The sequence below is a fragment of the Anastrepha ludens genome, chromosome 4 (assembly GCF_028408465.1).
Source record: "Anastrepha ludens isolate Willacy chromosome 4, idAnaLude1.1, whole genome shotgun sequence".
Taxonomy (NCBI): domain Eukaryota; kingdom Metazoa; phylum Arthropoda; class Insecta; order Diptera; family Tephritidae; genus Anastrepha; species Anastrepha ludens.
Genome location: NC_071500.1, coordinates 123,430,720 through 123,451,484, shown reverse-complemented (window position 1 = coordinate 123,451,484; position 20,765 = coordinate 123,430,720). Strand labels below are relative to the sequence as shown.

Below are 20,765 nucleotides of genomic sequence, written 5' to 3'. Positions count from 1 at the left end.
TGAAGGTCGTTTGGGCATCACCATAGGAAGTGGCTTCAACATTTGTGGCCTTATATCGGTTTTTTGGTGTTTTTGTTATGCTAAAGAACTTGGGGTTTAATTGTTTATTAATTTGTCTTCCTTTATTTCTAATATTCAAATTTTTATCACAAATATCAAAACAAATGTAAAGCATTACACAGCTGCATACGCTTGCGGAGACCTGATGTCAGTTACTGAAAAGGGTTGAACCTATTTTATTCAAAATTGTTTATGTTTTTGAAACTCGTATATAAGGTATATTATATTATAAGATTTAGGGTTTAACTTGAGTATAGGTTGAAGGGTTTAACACGTCAGGTTTTTGATAAAAATACCCAAAAACACGTTTTAATGGGGATTTACCCACAATTTTCTCAAAACTATGATGTGATGGTCAATTTTTGAATCGTTTCAGACCACAAACATATGAATATCAGAAGCCAGTCTCAAAATAAAAGGAAAAAACAAAAAAAATATGTAGACCTGTGTTATTAGCGAGACCTGCCAGTCGTACGGGGATATATCATGTGAATACGGTGCTTGCATTTCCTTTCTAAGAGATAAGGCAGTCCACTTTCCCTTGAATAATGTTGTAGACAAAGTTAATGATAAAGTAGGCCTATGACTTTTGAGAGTTTTCAGATTTATTAACCTAAGATGAGTTGCATATTCCGTTTCAAAATTTAAAAAACGGATATAAAATTTCAAAAAAATTGTCTGTACGTCTTTAATCCTATTATACAGGGTTGATTGAAAAGTAATGAGCCTTTCCGCGCGGAGCGTCTGCCAAGCAATCATCCGAATCGGCTGGTGGGGGAAAATGATCGTTGGACCTTCCCCTTCCACTAGAAACCGGTCCCAGTTCGCTGGAAACAGCGGTGCAGTCAACATCGCTCCGCGCGTGAAAGCTGTTTTAAAAGTGTGTTAGGATTTTGCAGTGACGAAAATGCAGCGATCGTTGGAGCAACGTTACTCGATCAAATTTTGCGTAAAGCTGAACGAAACGAGTACCGAAACCATTGGGCTACTCAAGGAGGCTTACGGGGACCAATCTCTGTCCAGTGCCCAGGTAAAACGGTGGCACAAGTCGTTCAAGGAAGGCCGGGATGACGGCGAAGACGAACAGCGATCTGGAAGGCCTTTGACGGCGCAAACAGACGAAGACCTCTGCATTGGCCAAGATGGGGGTTACGGTGCTTCCCCACCCTCCCTACAGCCCAGACCTGTTCCCTTCTGACTTCTTCTTGTTCCCGCGCCCGAAAAGAAAGCTGAAGGAGAGGCGTTTCGACTCCATCGAGGCGATCCAAAAAACTGTGACAGCCGAATTGAACGCGATTCCGGTGGATGAGTTTAACAAATGTTTCCTGCAGAGGAAGGACCGCTACCAGCGGTGTATTGACGCTCAAGGGTCCTATTTTGAAGAATATTTGTTGTACAAGCCAAAAGGTTTAATAAAACTGCTTAAAAAAATAAGGCTTATTACTTTGCAATCAAACCCTGTAGGTAGTTGATTGCTTTTGTATTTCATTATAAGCTTTCATCTAAAGTAACAAAAAAATTATTAAATTATTACAAACAAATTATTAAATAAACCAGAAACAAACGCATAGAAAATATAATTTATACGGGAATACATCGAAATACGTACCTCCTTGACAGAGATTGTCCTTACTGCACCTCCATAAATCTTACGATCGTTTTCAAATTTGAAAGTGCAGCTAAATATTGTGTTCTAAATTTTTTTACTTGCAAAAACAAAAAAAGAGAAGAATTATTTACCGTTCGTGTCCATCATAATATTTTTCGAAGAGTTTAGCGACTGACAAAAATATTTATTTAAAAAAAAATTGGATTTACCCATACAAATTTGCAAAAGCGACAAAAATAATCAAATAATAAAGGGTCTCTGAAAAGGCGTGCATAGATGGTGTTTTAATATGAAACATGTAAAAATTTAGATTCTTTCAGGTTTCACTATTTTTATTCAAAATACAGCTCTTAACAATTATATAGTTTGGGGAAAAGGTAATCCATTATTTTTGCGTAAAATTTTTGTGCAAATGATTTAAAACTGTTTTATGGTCGATTTTTAGCTCTTAGGTGATACTACGACTGCTAACATGCCGGTTAACTTCGATTCTTTCGGTGGTTTGATCGACATTATCGACATTTTCTTTAACATCAAAAATGCTTGAACGGAATCGATGAAACCAAAATTGCAGGTTAGCTGGTATTGTATCGGTACCATAAACACCATTCAAAATTTCAGCAGCCTGGCTTGCATTTCGCATTATCAAAGAAAAATTGTAAAATGTACCAAATTTTCTCTTTGTTGACTACCATTGTTAACACCCTGTCTGAATGGAGCAAAAACAAAAACAACAAACGAGTTTTTTTAGTTTGAAATGTCACCTTAACAACAAACATAAACTTTAAATATTTTTATAGACACTTTACGAGATATCGATAACTACAGCCATCTATCGAGAAAATAATGGATTTCTGATCTTGAATCAATGAATCATTGTCATCAATTAAATGTGCCCCATGAGCACGTCTACAGGCTGTCATACGATAATTAAAATTTTCAAGTGCTCGCTGACCCATTATCGCTTTGAGTTTAGCAATTTCGATGGTTTAGTGGAGTTAGGTGGCCAGTTTATGTTACAATTACGCGAAATTAATCTACCGGGTAACTTAGATCGCAATAATGCAGTGCTGTCCCGTATTGTGTGACTTGTTGCTCCATTCTGTTGAAAATAAAAATCGACTATATCTATGCCTTCAAGCTTCGGCCACAAAAACTCTTCAATCAGTTGTCTGTAGCGATGTCGATCGACAGTAACAGCTCTTTCGATTTTTGAAGAAAAACGAGCCAATTATTTCACCAGTCCAACAATCACACCGAACAACAAATTATAGTGGATGTAATGATTTTTCTGAAATTACTCAAGAATTTTCTCCAACCAAATGCGGCAGTTTTCTTTGTTGACAAATCCAACGATTTTCATAAAAATGTAATAATTTTGTTGTTTTGTTGTACACGTTGTTCTATCGTGTAAAACTGTACATCTGTCGACTTGACAAATGTTCAAAACACATAAAAAGAAAAGATACCGTCTAGGCGTTTCTTTTGAAAGGCCCTTTACTTAAGTATGAAGACACAAACATAAATGCATATGTATGTGTAGAAAAGCTTCTAAAATTTTTTTTAATGCTTAATACAATTGTATGCTTGTATATATATATATATATATATGGTATACAAATTTAGGCAAGCGAATTTTTTTCGTTGCCTCCTCTGAAGGAACACTTAAGATGGCAGGAAACAAAAAGTATGCGTCTGGCATCAATTAAAGTAAAACAAAAGCTTTTTTTTAATAAGGAAACACAAAATTCGTTTCATAGCATAAGTGAAAGGTGGTCTAAATTTTTTATTTCAAATTTAATTTCTAGCTTTTAATTTAATGCTTGTATTTCTATTTTCAAAATACGTCATGATCTTGCGAAATCGCTGGATTTTTGTGAAATGAATTAATTTGTCGCTCAGTTTAGTTTGTCAATCGCGCGTGTAGGGTTCTAGAGCGTGAAAAAATATATACTCACATACATACATGAACACATACGTATATAACATAAGAACTTTGTGTACATTGTGTCGTAAAGGCAGGAAAAATTTGTTAATATGTGTTGCCACTGGTGTATATTTTTTAGATAAAAAAAGAAAACACAAAAAAAAAAAACAAGCAAAGAGTACATATAAGAGTATATATATACATATATATATATATATATAAATATATGTATTTACATACATATGTATATGCCAGATTGGCGTACGCTGAAAAACGTGTATATGGTAATGCCCACGAGACAAAATACCTGTATTCCTCGTCTACTCAAGCAAGCAGCCAGTGCACGTGCGTTTTGAAGACTCCCATCATGGCTGCCTACTTTCTATAATTTTAGAGTAGGCGACCTATATATCCATGTAATGCCATATACCAAATATTAAATGCATATAAGCTCTACTTTTTGCTGCTTTGCATTGAGTAAGCTATTGAGTGGCAAGGTTCTTTCTCACAGTACAATATATACTACTTTAGCGGCGCAGTCTGATATCCGATGTTCAGTTACACTATCGATCCTCTCCTTAAAATGCAACGAAAAATAAGCATCGTTGACGCTATTCCCGTCTATGCTGGTGCGACTAGCGGCTCCGCTTCTCAAGCTCGAAATGCATAGCCAGAGAGAAAGAGGTGGTATGCTTCTTGTTAGACAGGCTTTGTTTGGATTTTCCATCTTAGATTTCAGCTCAAAAATATATAGAATGAAACATGATTTGTGTGACTGGTTGGAAGTTGGCCTGAAAGACGATTAATTTTCTTCTAATAGCGTTCGCCCCTCGGCAGGCAATGACAAAGCTTCGAGTGTATTTCTGCGAAGAGAAATCATTTGAAATTTATTAATTATACTGACTTTAATTTATTGGAACATTATCAGCTTGCATTATGTGTGTATATTTAAGTTCAAACCTTTCACCTCTCATTGCTTTTAAAGCGCGATTTTGAAAACTCGTAGAAGTATTACGCACGAATTCTGCTGGAATTTCATTCCAAAGCGGTACTTTAATTGATTCAACTTAAAGTTTTTATGTTTGTATCCCCATATGCAAAAATGCAAAGGATTCAGACGAGAAGAAGATGGAGGTCATTCATATGTCGAAATAAAACTAGGCTTATCGTCCAACTTCTCATCGAAAAACACAATATCGTAATCTGCAACGCATTTCTTCCTCTCTGCATTTTATTTTGTCGTTTCTTCACACAGTGCAACCTTTTTTTCTTGTAAACTTTAAGCTTCAAAATTTCTTTCACCTGCCGGCCATGGTGGAAATAAGCATCTGATTGAGTCGGAAATTCAAAGGTTGGTGAAAAATTTTAAGAAACTGGTTCTGTCAAAGATAGAAAAAGGATGGACAGACGAAGAACTATACGTTCTGTTGAATATTGCTGCTGTAGCGCAAAGTGTTGCTGAACAACCTTAACATCGATATCTTGACGTTCTCAGCAATTAGGCTTTCATCACTCGACTGTTTGGCGAATTTTTCTTGTAGACGTGCCCATTGTGGACATTTAAATGGTGTCATTGTAATCTGGGCTGGAACAGGTTATAATTTAATAGAGCAAATTTCCCAAACGGATCAAAATCGAACCAAATGCGAATGATTACTTCTATACCATTAAACAATGTTCCGAGGCAAAGATAGTGAAGCATTGGCTACATAAAGAAGTCCCGACCTGAATCCCATAGAAAACTTATGAAATGTTGTCAAAATAGAAATCGCAAGTAACAATTTGAAAAATTTGATGATTTGTGGACCGCAGTTGAGGGAGTGGGATCCAATTCCAAAGAAAAAATGGCAACATCTTTTGAAGAGTATGGGACAAAGATGTGAAGAAGTTATTAAAAACGTATGGGTCCCTGTTGTTTGGCACATTATCAAAGTTTCCAGTAATTAAAAGAAAAATGAAGTTTACATTATTTTAATTTGAAAATAAAGGGTTTTCAATATATTTAAAAATGTATATTCTTTCAGATTTTGCTATTTTCGTTCGAAAACGTCTCTTAAGAATTATTTGAGAAAAAATGACTTCGTTTAAATGTCCACCATGACCACATCTCCAGGTAAAATTCGCCAAACAGTCGAGTCATGAAAGCCTAATTGTTGCGAACGTCGAGATATCGATGTTGGACAGCAACAGTTTGTTGCACTACAGCAACAATATTCACAAGAAAACGTCCAGTTTTTGACCTGCCAGACCTTTTTCTATACTGGAAGTTGCGGATTGAAATTTTGTTGCCAAGCTTTTAATATTCAACTCATTCGGACGAGTATTTCCACCAAAAAATCACGAATTTTGCGATACGTTGTTCTTAAAGATCGTTGTTAATAAGTTTCAATAATTTTAACTCGTTGTTTTACTGTTTAAAATTGTACATCCGTTTACTTGACAAGTATCAAAGATGACATAAAAAAGGTACATTCTAGGAATTATTCGCTATTGACATCTAGGTGTCACTTTTGAAAGTCCCTTTATTTTGGCATATGGCCGTAATTTACATTAAGAAATATAAATTGGCGTTATGGAATATCTATCCGGTTTTCCTTGAAGTGTTGCTCTAATATCAAACGATGTACTCGTATACGCCGAGAAGTTTATTTGCCGTATGCAGTTTTGCTAAATTATTTAAAAGGTTTTGGTTACAAATTTACCAAGAAATATGTGAAAAAATATTAAAAATGTAATTGGCTGCCGTAGCCGAATGGGTTGGTGTGTGACTACCATTCGGAATTGATTTCGGTGAAACACCAAAATTAAGAAAAACATTTTTTTAATAGCGGTCGCCCCTCGGCAGGCTCCCTGAAAAGGCTCCTCATAAAAATATCTGCCGTTCAGAGTCGGCTTGAAACTGTAGGTCCCTCCATTTGTGGAACAACATCAAGACGCACACCAAAAATAGGAGGACGCACACTCAAAAAGGGTGTACGCGCCAATTATATAGGGGTTTTCAGTAAGAGCGCTTCAACTTTTGAACTTTTTTGAATAAAACACAAACGGTTTGACTTTTTTAACTAATTTTTTTTCTATTATCGACTTTGAACATATACATTTAAGTATGAAATTCGATTTCTTTTGCATGACCACCGCGTGCACGTTTTACGAAGTCCAATCGTTGAACCCAATTTTCGACCACTCTTTTGCATAAATCGGCCGAAATTCCAGCAATTTTGCGTTCAATATTGGCTCTGAGCTCACAAATCGTCGCCGGCTTGTTACTGTAGACCAATGACTTCACATAACCCCAAAACAGGACGGCTTGTTAAATGGACCGTAAAATGGCCGTAATGCTCTTAAAGTAGCAGCAACAGAACGATTATTTTCATAAAAAATTTGCACGATTTGCAATCGTTGCTCAAATGTGTAGCGTTCCATGATGAAATGTATACTAATGAAGTTTACAAATGACAAGCGAAAAATAAAAAAAATATTGCGTCGTTCGCCCTCCCTATCGGAATAAAGTTGAAGCGCACCTATTAAACAACCCTATATATACAATATATACCTATATAATTAGGCCAGTTTGGTTTTGGATATGCAATATCATCTATTAATCGCAAAATATGCCGAAATATGCGTTAACAAATGAGGCTTTTTGTTTCGTCGTGATTTAAAACGCCGTTATATATTAACCATGTTGGTAGGGTTAAAATAGAAGGACATGCATTTGTGCATATTTTGTCTTGCCATAGTGATCGCCATGATTCTGCATGACTCTTTATCATCTTATCATCGTAAAGTTTCCAAAACTTTTAGCTACGCTGAAGCATTCTTATCTTCTACATCATTATTTAGCATCTTTTTGTAAATCATAAGCATGATATTTCCGAAATGGCTTTTGTACTTACATACATACATAATTTATCTAGTTGAAAACTTTTTCTCGGTTAGAATAATTTCCCCTCTAAATCAGAACAATCACTGTAACTGACTTACTACTAAATATTAAAACACATCCACATAACCGAATATCACTACACTGACATACAGATGCCTATATGTATGTGTTTAATATATTTTTTGCGTATATGTACATGCAAGTCTATGCGTTAAAATTAACTGTTGAATGTAGTTTAGGCTCTTATAGATCATAGAGTCCCACACTATACAGTGGATGCCCTTCAACAATTGTAATGGTAACCCTAGGACTTAAGAATAAGATACACGTACTTATATAGTCGTGCTTTTTGTGCCCGGGTGGCCTAGTATTTACAATACCTGAATAAGTTCATACACTCAGTAGGAAATGTAACGCATTCGCGGTGGAGCTCTTCGTGTCATTTCGAAACTGGTTCCTCTGCATACATTAGGATTGTATCAGTGGTGGTATGAACAAAAATATAATAATATAAAATATTGTATGTAACTTTATAAAATTGTTATTGGTTAAACCTCCCATTGCACCATTAAGACCGCCTTATTCGAAAGTTAGAACCATTTTTTGTGTCAGTTGTACAGGGGGCCTATGAATTTTGAGTTTTAGTTGTGGAGAATTACTCGTGGGAATTGTGAAAATCCGCTACCGAGATTGTGAGAGTTTTGCGGAAACTGTCGAAATGTATGGATTTCAGACCACATAATGCACCTTTTCGTCGTATAGTGGAATATTTGAGAATTTCGGGCCAGTTTAAATGCAAAAGAAACCTATACTTATATGGTATATGTCCGTGCGGGTCGGTCTAATGAAAACTTTGCAGCAATTAGTGAGAACTCTCGCTTACAGCTTCATGCAGCAAAAGCGAAAAAGTGCCAGTTTTTACATTCTTTGGGGAGACGTATTTCGAACTTAATGGTTTTGCAAAAATCAGTATTGTCCTTTGGGCGTTAAGAATCCAAAGAATCCTTCACCGTGTGATGCTTCTGCTTGGAACTTTTGACTGGGGTGTTCTTCTTCGAAAATACGGCTGACATAGCGGTCGACTGCGTTTATTGTTTTAAAATAATAAATACCTTCAAAGTATATACAAGTGTACATACATATGTCAATGGCCAGAAGATAATTCTTGAACTGCAACTTGAGATTTGACGAGCCATTGTCAATGTTATAGAAAATTTTGTCAAAAGGATTAGGTTAGGTTGAAGCGCTTGTTCTGTGGGACGCACTCAAACTCATAGCCCATTGTGATGCCGCATTTCTCCTAAAAGCAGTGTGCACTTTTCAAAAATTTTAGAAGATTCCTGAGATGTGCGATCTTCCAATTCATTGTTTACATAAAATGATAAACAAGCGTCTGGGTAGAGAATCACAATGGCACAGTGGGTGCGAGATCGTCTCTTCATCTTCCTCATCTAGACAGCTTTTGCAGAAGTCATTAATAACTTGTTTACCTAAAATGATAAACATACGTCTGTATAGAGAGGGACAATGGCACAGGAAGTGCGCGATCGTCTCTTCCTCCTCTAGATAGCTTTTGCAGAAATCATGTGATTGCACGCTCATCCTCTGTGCGTGTCTTTTCATTAGGTAGTGTCCTGTTATAACTGTAACCAGTGTTCTAAGACTGTGTTTATTTTGGCTTAACAGAGATTCTGTGCGTTTAACATTGAGAGTCGCTGCTCTTACGATGTCTTCAACGATAAGTATAATAGCTTACATGTCTGTAAGGGTATGCCTATGTCACTGTGTGCGTACTCATTGGTCAGTTTGGTGCCGAATCTTGCTAGTTCATCGGCTCTACAGTTACTCTCAATGTCACAACGTCAAAATGACTCTGCCATTGACTCTGACTCGTTAAGAAATGTGTTATCGCCGACTGGCTACCAGAGAAAATGTAGATTTCATCTCCAGGTATCGCATCAACCTGTGACACGGCTTTTATTATTGCCATCAATTCAGCTAAAAGGATTATCTTCGTATTAATAATTATATTTGGAAGTAAACCCAACGGTTACTTTTCTACCGTACGAGAGGAGTTTTTCGCAAGGGGGACGGATCTCTTTTGTACGGAAATTTGTTAAGCGGCAAAATCTAAAAATAATCAGCTTAAAACATATTTCATCAGCTTAATAAAAAGCTTATTTTGAATAAAAATAGTTTAATCTGAAATAATCGACATTTGTATATGTTTTATTTTGAAAGCCTCTTTATATATTTTTGTGGGAAGTTTTTAAGGATGTCCAGGGATAGTTTTAAAAGTATATCCTCTATACCTATTCGTTCGTGTACACCAATGATTTTCAATTCCAGAGATTTTTCTCTTATATCTGTTACCCACATTTTTATTCTATTGATTCTTTTTATAATTTTCTTAACTCATCTTGGCATTACAGTCCGGGGGGGACCATTGCCTCCTCTTCAATATGCCTCCATTTTTCTCGACAGTCCGCTTTCGCTCTATGTTGTTTTCTTTTTCTTAACTAATCATGCCTAAAATTTTAAAGGTCCTTTACAAAAAACAATTCTGGCCTCAGAGATAATAATTAAAAACGTATATTAATTCCATGTATACAATCTTTTTGAATAAGCGGCGTTTTTTCCAAATGTTAGATTGGGCGGTCCTAATGGAGCACCCTGAATGTACTGACTTAGTGCTAGTTGTGAAGATATTCAGCTTAGTAGTTCAAAATTTTCCTGTAGGGTGTAGAACATGATGTGACAGTGGCTATGTGTGCGTGTGTGAGTGTGTATGTGTGTGAGTACACTTGTACGAGCATATTCGCGGAAGTTTATTTGAAAATGAAACCTTCATTGCTGCTATCCAACCAGCCTGCCAGCGAGCGAGTGAGCCAGTGTATACATTCAAAGGACCCGCTTACTGCGCATGTACACTATCGAACTCGAAAAGTCCGTCCGTTCGCTCCTAGCCTGGTTATTGCATTTTGTTAGTAGCAGCGACTTTCATACAATACACAACACAGATTTTCAAAAAATATCAACTGTATACAATCATATTAAATTAAATTAAATTAGACGAGTAGATAAAGCGAAGCTAAACGGAAATATTGTATTAGTTACAACTGAAAACGCCCAAAAAACAAACAAAGGAGTAATCCAAAAACCAAACAGAAGCGTTGAAGAGAAAGATATACTGTAGTTATATTTTCACGATTGTTTTTTCTTATTCGCATAGAAATGAATCGATTTACGTATCGTTGGAGCGATTACGAATTGTTGCATTGATTCAATTCCTTGAAGTTCATAATGGAATAGCCTACATGGAAAAAATATTATCGATTTTAAATGATTGCATTTGTACGAAGTTAAATGACACAAAGTCGTTTTCCATTCAATGTAGTTTAGTAAAAGCGAAGAAGATTGCTCGCGGTGTGTAAAGTTAGAACGACAAAAAACAAAAAAAAAAATTTAATTCTAAAGTAAAAAATATACATACATATACGAAAAGTAGTAAAGCACAAATTAAAAAGCAAAAAAGCTAAAAGTTTTAAGGCAACAAATAGCAAGCGTGAAACTAGCATCAGCAACAGCCGGAGCGGCAGCACCACCAGCTTCTTAACAACGCTTAGCAATTTAGCACTAACTTAGCGGAGCAGGTTTTATCCACATACTAGATTTATCATCAATACCGTTACACCGCTCCGCCTACAATTTACATAAATACTACATATAACAAAAACCAAAAAAAAGTTAAAAATAATACTAAAGTAAAACCTACACACGCAGTATTTGTGCTCGAGTAAAAAGTCAAAAGTGAAAAATACAATATACCTGTAATACTTTTTAATTAGCTCGAAAAAGAAATGGGGTGCTTAAGTAGTAAAGACCGTCTTACAAAAGAGGATATGGAATTCTTGAAATCTCATACACGCTACGATGAAGCCACAATTAAAGAATGGTATAAAGGATTCAAGGTAACTGCATATTAAATGTTTATTACTTTTTGCCTAACACACACTAATGCGCCACAAAATATACCACCATATATGTATATACGTGTACTCCTGCATGAACATAATGCAAATCAACAACAACAACCACGCTGGATAAAACAACATCATCTGCACGCAATGCATACCTACTACATACCTCAATTATTTTCGTGTTTCCACTTTGGGGTTACTGCAGCAAGACTGTCCCAATGGCCGTTTGACGCCGGCCAAATTCGTGGACATGTACAAAATGTTCTTCCCATCTGGAAATGCCGAGGAGTTTTGTGATCACGTTTTTCGCACCTTCGACATGGACAAAAATGGTTATATTGATTTTAAGGTAAGTGAAAAAAATATATCTACTTTAATTTCTTTTATTATACATATAATTCTATAGTGAACGAAATAGTAAGAACAAATGTGTGTTTTGCGCCTGGTGGCATGCATGTGAAAAAATCGTGCAGTAAAAAGTCTACTATCTCACAGTGTTCCTTGGGGGACACAAGTAATTATCGGCCTTTTTTAATTTATACCGAATTATTTTATAAGAATATAAAGAATTATAAGCCTCTTAATACACCAAAGCTCAAAATTCAACCTAACACTTTGGATATATTTGACGTATCAGAATGTCATGCATTTATTTGGCCACATCCCCGAAGAGACTGATTGTGCACTGTACACTGCGAAACCAATATGAGGTTGTCTCTGATTATTAATTGCAGGATCTCGAAAGCGCTCTGGCCAAAACTGAATCTTAAAAGAACAAAATGAAAGAACAAAAAAATGTCTGCTTGGCTTCAACAGATCAACTACCAGCCTCCTCACAAGTGCTATAACAGGTCATTGCATCACTGGCACCTTAGCCAGTAGAATGGGTGTACCACACAACGACTTCTGCAGGAGTTGTGGATATGAAGAAGGAATTGGTACAACACCTCCTCTGCCCGGCACTTCAAAGAAGTCAGCCAATTATTTTGGCTATAATTTTGAGACCTGGGAAATTTGCAAAATGTCCCACTGGAGGAATTAAGTTGTTTAAACCAGTTATCTTCTTAAAAAAATCTAAGTGGTTTAAACAACTTAATTAGGGGATAGAAACTAAATGTAGGTATCACCCAATGTCTTGTCTTTAACAAGCAACTTAGCTATCCTAACCCAGCTTAGTCTATTTGGCTAATTTCGCACACGATGTTCTGATACGTCATTAGAATGGAGGCAATATTTAAATAGTTCATTCTTGTTTATTTGAGAGTAATTTGTATTAGTGGAAACATAACAAGTAATTTCAGTATTGTGATGAACCTTATTTGGGAATATATTTTTATATATTTTATCGAAGTGATAGCGATAATTTTGAAGAAAGTCTTGTATTAATTAATTATCTAAAACTACCTAAGTATATTCTGGGAGTATATCTATACCATAAATAATATGAAATAAATTAATTCTGACACAAAATATACTGCTTTTACTTGCCCACAAAATGAAATGTTCTTCAAAAGCAGAATTTCTGTCAAATAAATGTGTACCGAAAGGGTTAAACACCAGAAATAATGTTAAAATGGTATAAAATTTACTAATACATACATACATTTTTTTCAATACATGTTAATGAAATTAAAAAACAAAAAAAACTTTTTTGCGTTTTGACGTAAATATTTCTGGCGTTTACGCTGAATTTTGAGCTTTGATCTGTTAAGCGACTTCTAGTAGAATTTTATGACACATTTTTTTGGTACATTTCAACCCGTTAAATCCCTCTGTTATGAGTTTTTTTTTTACCCTTTTCCCACAAAAAAGAAAAACGTCCCATCTTTTAAGGAGTTAGAGGCATTAATCTTCACCTTTGTTTTTTTATATAGAACTGCTGAACATATCAGCAAAGTTTCATATAACGATTTACCATAAGGATGTGCAAAAGGATGACAACTTTGACTTCCCAACCCTCCACCCTAAAAATCAAATTCAGATGTAAACTTTCAATCACCAACAAACTTACATATCTTTATTTATGGGGTATGCTGCTATAATGACAGTTCTTGGACGGATATAAATCCGGATCGTTCTGGCAACGTAGAACCGACTGTCGCAGGAACGATCCGTCTCGTCTTTGTATAAGGTCCGCTCGCTTGACCAAAACTTTGCATGTGAAGGCAACAACAAAGTAATCGAGTAGGGTTCGACTAGCGAGTGTGGCTGTATCTCATAAAACTGGTACAACCTGCTACATATTTGCAATACTGCCAACTCTCTTTTCTTATATTAGGCAAGTTTTATTAGATCGCGTTTATACAGGGAGACTTCTGTTGCTTCAACTTTGCGAATTCTCTTTTGATCTTCCCGGTGTGTACACGTACCCTGTAATTGTTAGTATTTCGTCTACAGTCAACAAGAACATTGAGAAGATCGAGAAAACCAAGAGTGTTGACAGAGTCCTAGCATCACAAATAACGAGTTGAAGCCATAAAAGTTGTCCTGTATGAACATACAAATTTCGGTAAACATAGTTTGATTCAAAATTATGGGCACAAATATCAATGACGCTGTTAGAATATACTAAAATGAAGCTTGTGTACTTTTGTTGTTTCCGTTCTTCAAAGGTGTAAATTTATCAAGAAAATCCCATTTTCACATAGAAAATTTCAAGACAAATTTTTTAGTTTAACATTTATTTTATTAATTTTATATAGAAATATATTTTCAGGAATTCTTTCCTTATTAAATATTTTTCAATTGCAACAAAACAATTTTTGATTATAAAAAATCATTCAAATTCAAAAATTCAAACCTTAACTAAAATCTCACGCAAAATTCCGTGAAAATTCAGCTGAAATATTTTTCAGTTGCAATTAAATCATTGGTTGATTTCTGAATACTTTCATTTCCTGTTTTGGAATGCTGGATATAAAAAATCATTTGATCAGAATGCTGGAAATACTCGAAACACTGTGTGTTTTAGAAAATAAGCATTTTAATATACACAAACGAAGATTTGGCAAACAAATTTCAAGCAACTTGGCATTTTCTATACGTTAAGTTCTAATATTTTGGAAGGGCTTTAGCTGCTTATAAAATTGTTCTTTGGAAGATTCAAAATTATTTATGTATCTAAAAACATAAACTGCTGATTCCAAATAAGTACACAAATCTGTTGCCCACATATTTCGTGAGTAGTTCAAAACCCTAATCTTAGGATTATGCGCCGATTATAACAACCTCAAGTTGGGCGCTGACGCGCTAATTTTTAAATATGTATGTATGAATCTCGGTGAAAACACCAAAATTAAGAAAATAGAAAGAAAGATCTAGATAGAAAGAAAAATCTGATAGCTGTCGGCCCTCGGCAGGCAATGGCTAACCTTCGAGTGTATTTCTGCCATGAAAAAGCTCCTCATAAAAATATCTGCCGTTCGGAGTCGGCTTGAAACTGTAGGTCCCTCCATTTGTGGAACAACATCAAAGTGCTCACTACAAATACGAGGAGGAGCTCGGCAAAACACCCAAAAAGGGTGTCCGCGCCATTTATATATATTATATATAGGTATATAGTCCAACTTATGTACGTCTCTTAATGACACGGTTTACAACTACATACTTTTGTATTTTATTATAAAGCTTGTTTTGGTTTTTTAAGTCTAATATATTCCTATCATTCTGACAACTCCAAGGCAAGAAGATATGACTTAAATTATTTGCAAAACTTTTCAAAATTGAAACTGTAGCACAGATCTGTTAATCATTTGAAATTCCGTAATTTAAACTTCGCATACAGCAAATCATTCAATATCATTATCACATTCTTTATTGGACACTTTTGAATTGAGCATAAAGTGCATCTTCTAAATTTGAATTAATCTTCAATTGTAGTCTTCTTTCATTTCTGCAATCTCAATATTTATTTTTATTGCCCTTACTTTCGTTTTCCCAGTCAGAAAAACATTTTGATTATTCGTCTTTTGATTCAGCCTCGACCCATAAGAATAGTTTTGGGTGAAATTTCGCGCTCATAAGCAATTTTTGTGATTTTGCTATTGCTATTTTGATACATTTTTGCAAACGTAGTCAAAGCTCCGTTATAAATCGGTAGGCCGACAGCCTTAGCTAGTGGTTGTTTTCTTAATGTAATATAATTATTTATAATTCTTGTAGTTATTTTAATAACTACATAAATATTTTTCACTTCTTCGCACAATTGTGACCGACTCAAAGTAATGCCTTTAAATTCGTAAATTTTCATAAAAAACGGTAAATGTGTGTGACTTTTGTAAAAAGCACATTTAAGCCTGTGTATCAATAGCTGCAAGTAACGATTTTTTTCGTGCCCTAAAAATTCTTCCAGAGTATGAAATTAAAAACAAGTTAAGTTTATTGCAATGTTGTATCCATGAATGCTTTTGTAAGTCACTGTGTGTACTATCAGAAGTGAAGGCATTATATTCGTAGTCGTAAAAGTACCATTAACTGAGTATAAATTGGCGTTGCTTAGATGTGTTTGCATGCGAGTGCGGACCCAGCGCACGCATGCTAGAACAGTTGCAATGTGTTGAATAAATGGAAGTGCTCTGATTACATTATATTTTATGTAAGGAGCAAAATTTTGTACATTATTTTCTGATAGAATTCCACCTCTGAAACTTATTGTTAAGAAAAACTATAAACTTTGTAAATACGCAATTTTATTGGTTTATAAATACGTTTTCGTATATATATTGTATATGTATATATATTTATATCTGTAGGATTTTGTTAGGACACGTTACTATATTTGACTCAAGCAAGTATTTAAACCAGTAAAGTTTAATCTTACATCGAAAAATTTTATAATTGAACGCAACTTCTATTGAGATAATTGAATGTTATAAGTTATTCGTTTTTAAAATTAATATACTTTTATTTCATTTTCCCAGCTGCCGTCTTGGTCAGCTTTCGGTGTTGAGCCTATCTTAGGGACTTACAATTCATTTCTTACTATGCTACCACTTAACCTACGACGTCGAGCAGCGCCGGCAAGTTATGACGTTAGCAGAACTGTAGCGTCGTTGGTGTAGTGACTTTAAGCGGTGTCAAATGTCGATACTTCGCTGATACCGCAAAGTGTGCTGGCAACCGTGTTCTGCACTTGTTTACGAAATATTCCTATTTCATGTGTTCTGCACTTGTTTATGAAATATTCCTATTTCATTAATATCCGTTCGCATAAAACCCGCTGACGCGATGTCTAGGTGAGAAAGGCAGCCGTGGGAATTAACTTATGATAACTCCTCCCCTTCTAAGTGAGGGGCGTCCGCGGCCCTCGTGGTGGTGTTTTCAATTGTCGCCTTGACGGACTTGGCTATGGAGATTTTCTTCCTGTTTACAACTGCGCGCTGAAATGCGTATGCGAGTAATCCCATAATTACCAAAGCTCCAATGCAAACATAATTCGTTATGTTACTGCGTTCAATGCTTTCTTTCAGATGTTTAATATGTCGAAGGTTCTGTTGGTTTACGTGGTGAAGGTAGGGGGCACTTAAAATTTCTATGTGCTGCGTCAGGTTGATATTTGGGGACAATGGCACTTCGGGTTTCAAAGGTGCTGTGGAATTTTCGTTATAAAATAAAGTTCCGTTGACTTTCACCTGTTTCTCAAAGGTCACCAAGTAAGTCCCGTTGACTGTAACTGGGATTTCGTCGTTTTCTTCTATTATCGCAATTTGATCATTAATAACAATCAAGCCGTCGCCTATCGTTGTAATAGGTGGGAGATTATTAAATGTGGTACCGCAGTTGGCGGTATTGTGCGTCATTAGTTGCAACGCGCATGATTCGGTTGATGATGTTAAGCAGAATGCTGGAGTTGTGTTGCTACAGTTCTTTACGGCTACCGTGTGGTTCTGACATGTAGCTATGGTAGGTTCTTGCAGGTGTAGAATTTGATTGCCGCGTGCTACCGGGAAAATTATTGTTTTCTTACATCTAAACTTAGGTATAGGATATTTTATTAAAAAGTATATTGCATTATTATACTGAACAATCTTAATTCTAGTTAAAGGTACTATATCGGCTACGTTGAAGCTTGTGAAGTGCTGTGTTTTCATAACTGAATTTATTTCCGAGCTATCCAAAAGAATGGGATTAAGAGTCCCGATTTTCGCAAAAGCTATGGAGGTGATTATATTGTCTAATTCTGTTATTAATGCCCTGTTTCTTGCCGTAAGTATGTCGTAGAGATAACCTGTATCTACTTCGTTCTGTTTTGCTGATTTTAAAATTTTATTTACTGTAGTAGTAAGGCTGTTAATTTCCTTCTGTACCTCTGTGTTGATAGTAAACTGTCTGTCCTGTGAGTCGATTATTTGCTCTGCTGTGTTGGTCAATCTGTCAAAGTCGTCGTGGTCTGGAGTACCTGTAATGTATTTCAGTATTGTTCCGAGTGCGTTCAAACTTCTTGCCTGCCTATGGTGGGTATTTATCAGCTGTAAAAGTCTGTCTATTTGGTTTATATCTGCGTCTATTAACTTCCTCATGTGCGTTCGCGGAAAATGGTCAGTAGCGTTAGACGTTTCATCTCGTAACAGTTCGTATAGAGTCAAGTTAGTAATATGTTTGATGTGTCCGAAGTTTTCCCAGATTATAAGGTCCCCATCAGTTACTGGGATGTACTTTGCGTTCGTGTAGTCTAGTATTCGTCCTGCCGATAGCGACGCTGATAGTACCATAACCAGTACCAAAACAATCCTGTAATAAGTTAGTTCTTATTAGCGACTAATAATGTTCAACTTCCACGAAGGTTGTCCTTATGGACCCTCCTCCCTCTTATGAGCACCGTAGTGCCGAGATCTTTTTCAATCTCCTCTTCGGTATAGAGAGGTGTGAGTTTATTGCCTAGTCTTCTGTTATTCTTAACCAGTACTTTTTCACCTATTTCAAACTCCCTATCCTGCCTATTCTTATTATGGGTTCTTAATTCCTTATCCTGTGCGTTCTTTATACAAGATGTTATTCGTTTGTCCTCCTTTTCCGGACGGAAAATAGTGATAGGTTTCATCGCAGTCACAGTGTGAATGGATCTATTGTATTTTATTGTGGCTAAAAGGATTATTTCCTCGATATCGTCCATGTTGGTATCGAGTTTAAGGCATCGCGATATTTCCATCAGGGTGCTATGGAATCGCTCTACCTGGCCGTTCGATGTACTATGGAGGGGTGGGGCGTTCGCGATGTCGATATTGAAGTGATTTTTTATTGTGGATTTGATGCTATGAGAATTTAGTGACTTTTCGTTGTCACAGTATACGGTTTTTGTACCCGCAAACATATTAAGTATTTGAAGAAGTTGCGGCTTCACATCAACTATTGTTCTAGACCTTAAAGTCTGCACTATAGCGAACTTCGAAAATTTATCAATGCAGGTCAGAAAATATTTAGAGCCCGTTGAAAATATGTCGATGTGGAGTATCTCTCCACAATATGTGGGGATGGGCGTCTGTGCAATGGGTTGCTTTTGTGGATGGCGACTGTACTTCGCCCTAGAGCATGTGCGACAGTTGGCCGCAAATTGTTTAGCTTTTTTTTCCATTTTTGGAAAGAAATAGTCTTCTAATATTTGTTTCGTATTCTCCTGGGCCGCTCGATGCGCTCGATTATGCTCAGCCGCGATTATTTCTTCTTGTTCATTTGGGTCGGATATATCGTTAACATATTTTTCAGTATGCCTGAATTTGGTTGTTGGAAAAAGTCCGACCAATTCGTCTTGAAATAAGGCCAGTGTGTGTAGGTCGCAATATATTGCGTTGACTACATCCGCTTTTACCGCCTCCTTCAGGAGGTTAATCAAATCTTCTTTATTTTTAAATGTGACTAAATGTCGGGTTTTTTTCCCGAAAATAATGAACGTTCTCTTCCCCGGTTCGATTCCTTCTTCTACCACTATCTGGTTGCGGTAGCAGTTAACCGGCTTTTCCGTTCTTTCAATTGTGTTAGTCGACGATTCCTCGCTGTGAATCGTTTCAGTGCTCATATTATCCAAGGCATTTATGTGTTGCCTAGACAATGCATCTGCGACTACATTCTCCTTGCCTGGTTTGTAGATAAGCTTTGCGTTGCATTCGTCTATGAATGCTTTCCATCTCTTTATTTTTGAGTTTGGATTTCTATCTGAAACCGCGAAAGTGAGCGGTTGGTGATCTGTGTGAACGGTGAGATTCGTCACGCCATATAGATAATTCTTAAGAGTTTTAAGTGCCCAAACGATGGCTAACAACTCCCTTTCGTTTGTGGCGAAATGTTCCTCGCAACTGGCTAAAGTGCGGGAGATCATAGTTATAGGTTTTCCTTCTTGCGATAGGACAGCACCTATTGCATGCGAGGAGGCATCGGTAGTGAGTTCGAACGGTTTCCTGAAATCGGGGTAGGTTAACGTCACCTCCTCCGATGCCAGTACTTCCCTTAGGGTAGTGAAGGCTTTTTTCTGTTCTTCGGTCAAATCAATTTTGATTTTCTTCGACTGAGACGCAGTAACTCGGCCATATTCACCCCTCATTATACTTGAAAGTGGTTTCGCTATTTTGGCGAAATCTTTTATAAAGCAGCGGTAGTATCCTGCTAAGCCCAAAAATGATCTTAGCCCCCTCAGAGTGGTGGGCTCCTGAAAATTTCGGATAGCATCTACTTTATCCGGGCATGTTTTGATTCCATTTTGAGTTACTAAGAATCCCAAAAACTCGACTTCTGTTTTAAAGAATCGAGATTTTCCCGCTGACACTCTCATATTGGCCTCGAATAAGCTTCTTAAAATCGCTTCTATGTCTTTTAAATGCTGCTCCTCGTCCTTTGAAAATACAATAACGTCATCCATGTAGACGAAACATTTGCTTCCTATATGCTCCCTTAAAACGTCGTCTATAGCCCTCTGGAAAATGCTAGGAACATTCTTTAAACCGAATGGCATCCTGCAAAATTCATATTTTCCATTTTTTACGGAGAAAGCCGTTTTCTCTCTGTCTTTTTCTGACAGGTTTATCTGGTGGAAACCAGATTTAAGATCAAGGGTGGAAAAAAATTTACTCCCCCCTAGATTCGATAGGATCCCTGAGATATCCGGGATCGGGTATTTATCGCTAATTGTTTTTTCATTAAGCTTCCGAAAATCTATAACTAGTCGTTTTTTTTCTTGCCCGTTTTCGTCGAGGCCTTTCTTTTTTACTACCCAAATAGGGTTATTATAAGGTGACCTGGATGGTCTGATAATGCCATTTGCCAGAAGTTCTTGAATTTCTTTATTTACGAAGTCCGAAACACCTAGTGGGTAAG

The 20,765-nt window shown here is 36.3% G+C and overlaps 2 protein-coding genes across 9 annotated transcripts in view; both read left to right on the top strand.

Annotated features, from left to right (window-relative positions):
* Positions 1–20,765, top strand: part of LOC128860989 (neurocalcin homolog) — a 57,563-nt gene that overhangs the window by 14,256 nt on the left and 22,542 nt on the right. The window lies entirely within an intron of this gene.
* Positions 1–20,765, top strand: part of LOC128860991 (neuronal calcium sensor 2) — a 50,229-nt gene that overhangs the window by 14,255 nt on the left and 15,209 nt on the right. For 2 of the 5 annotated variants that reach the window (XM_054098823.1, XM_054098822.1), the window contains exons 2-3: positions 11,331–11,453; positions 11,668–11,811. The exons of 2 other annotated variants lie outside the window; for them this stretch is intronic. In XM_054098823.1, the coding sequence (XP_053954798.1) occupies positions 11,343–11,453; positions 11,668–11,811 (255 nt within the window). In that variant the 5' untranslated portion in view covers positions 11,331–11,342. Of the gene's footprint in view, positions 1–11,330; positions 11,454–11,667; positions 11,812–17,529; positions 17,622–20,765 lie in introns of those variants that run through there. One more of the 5 variants, XM_054098824.1, reaches the window with a different exon arrangement.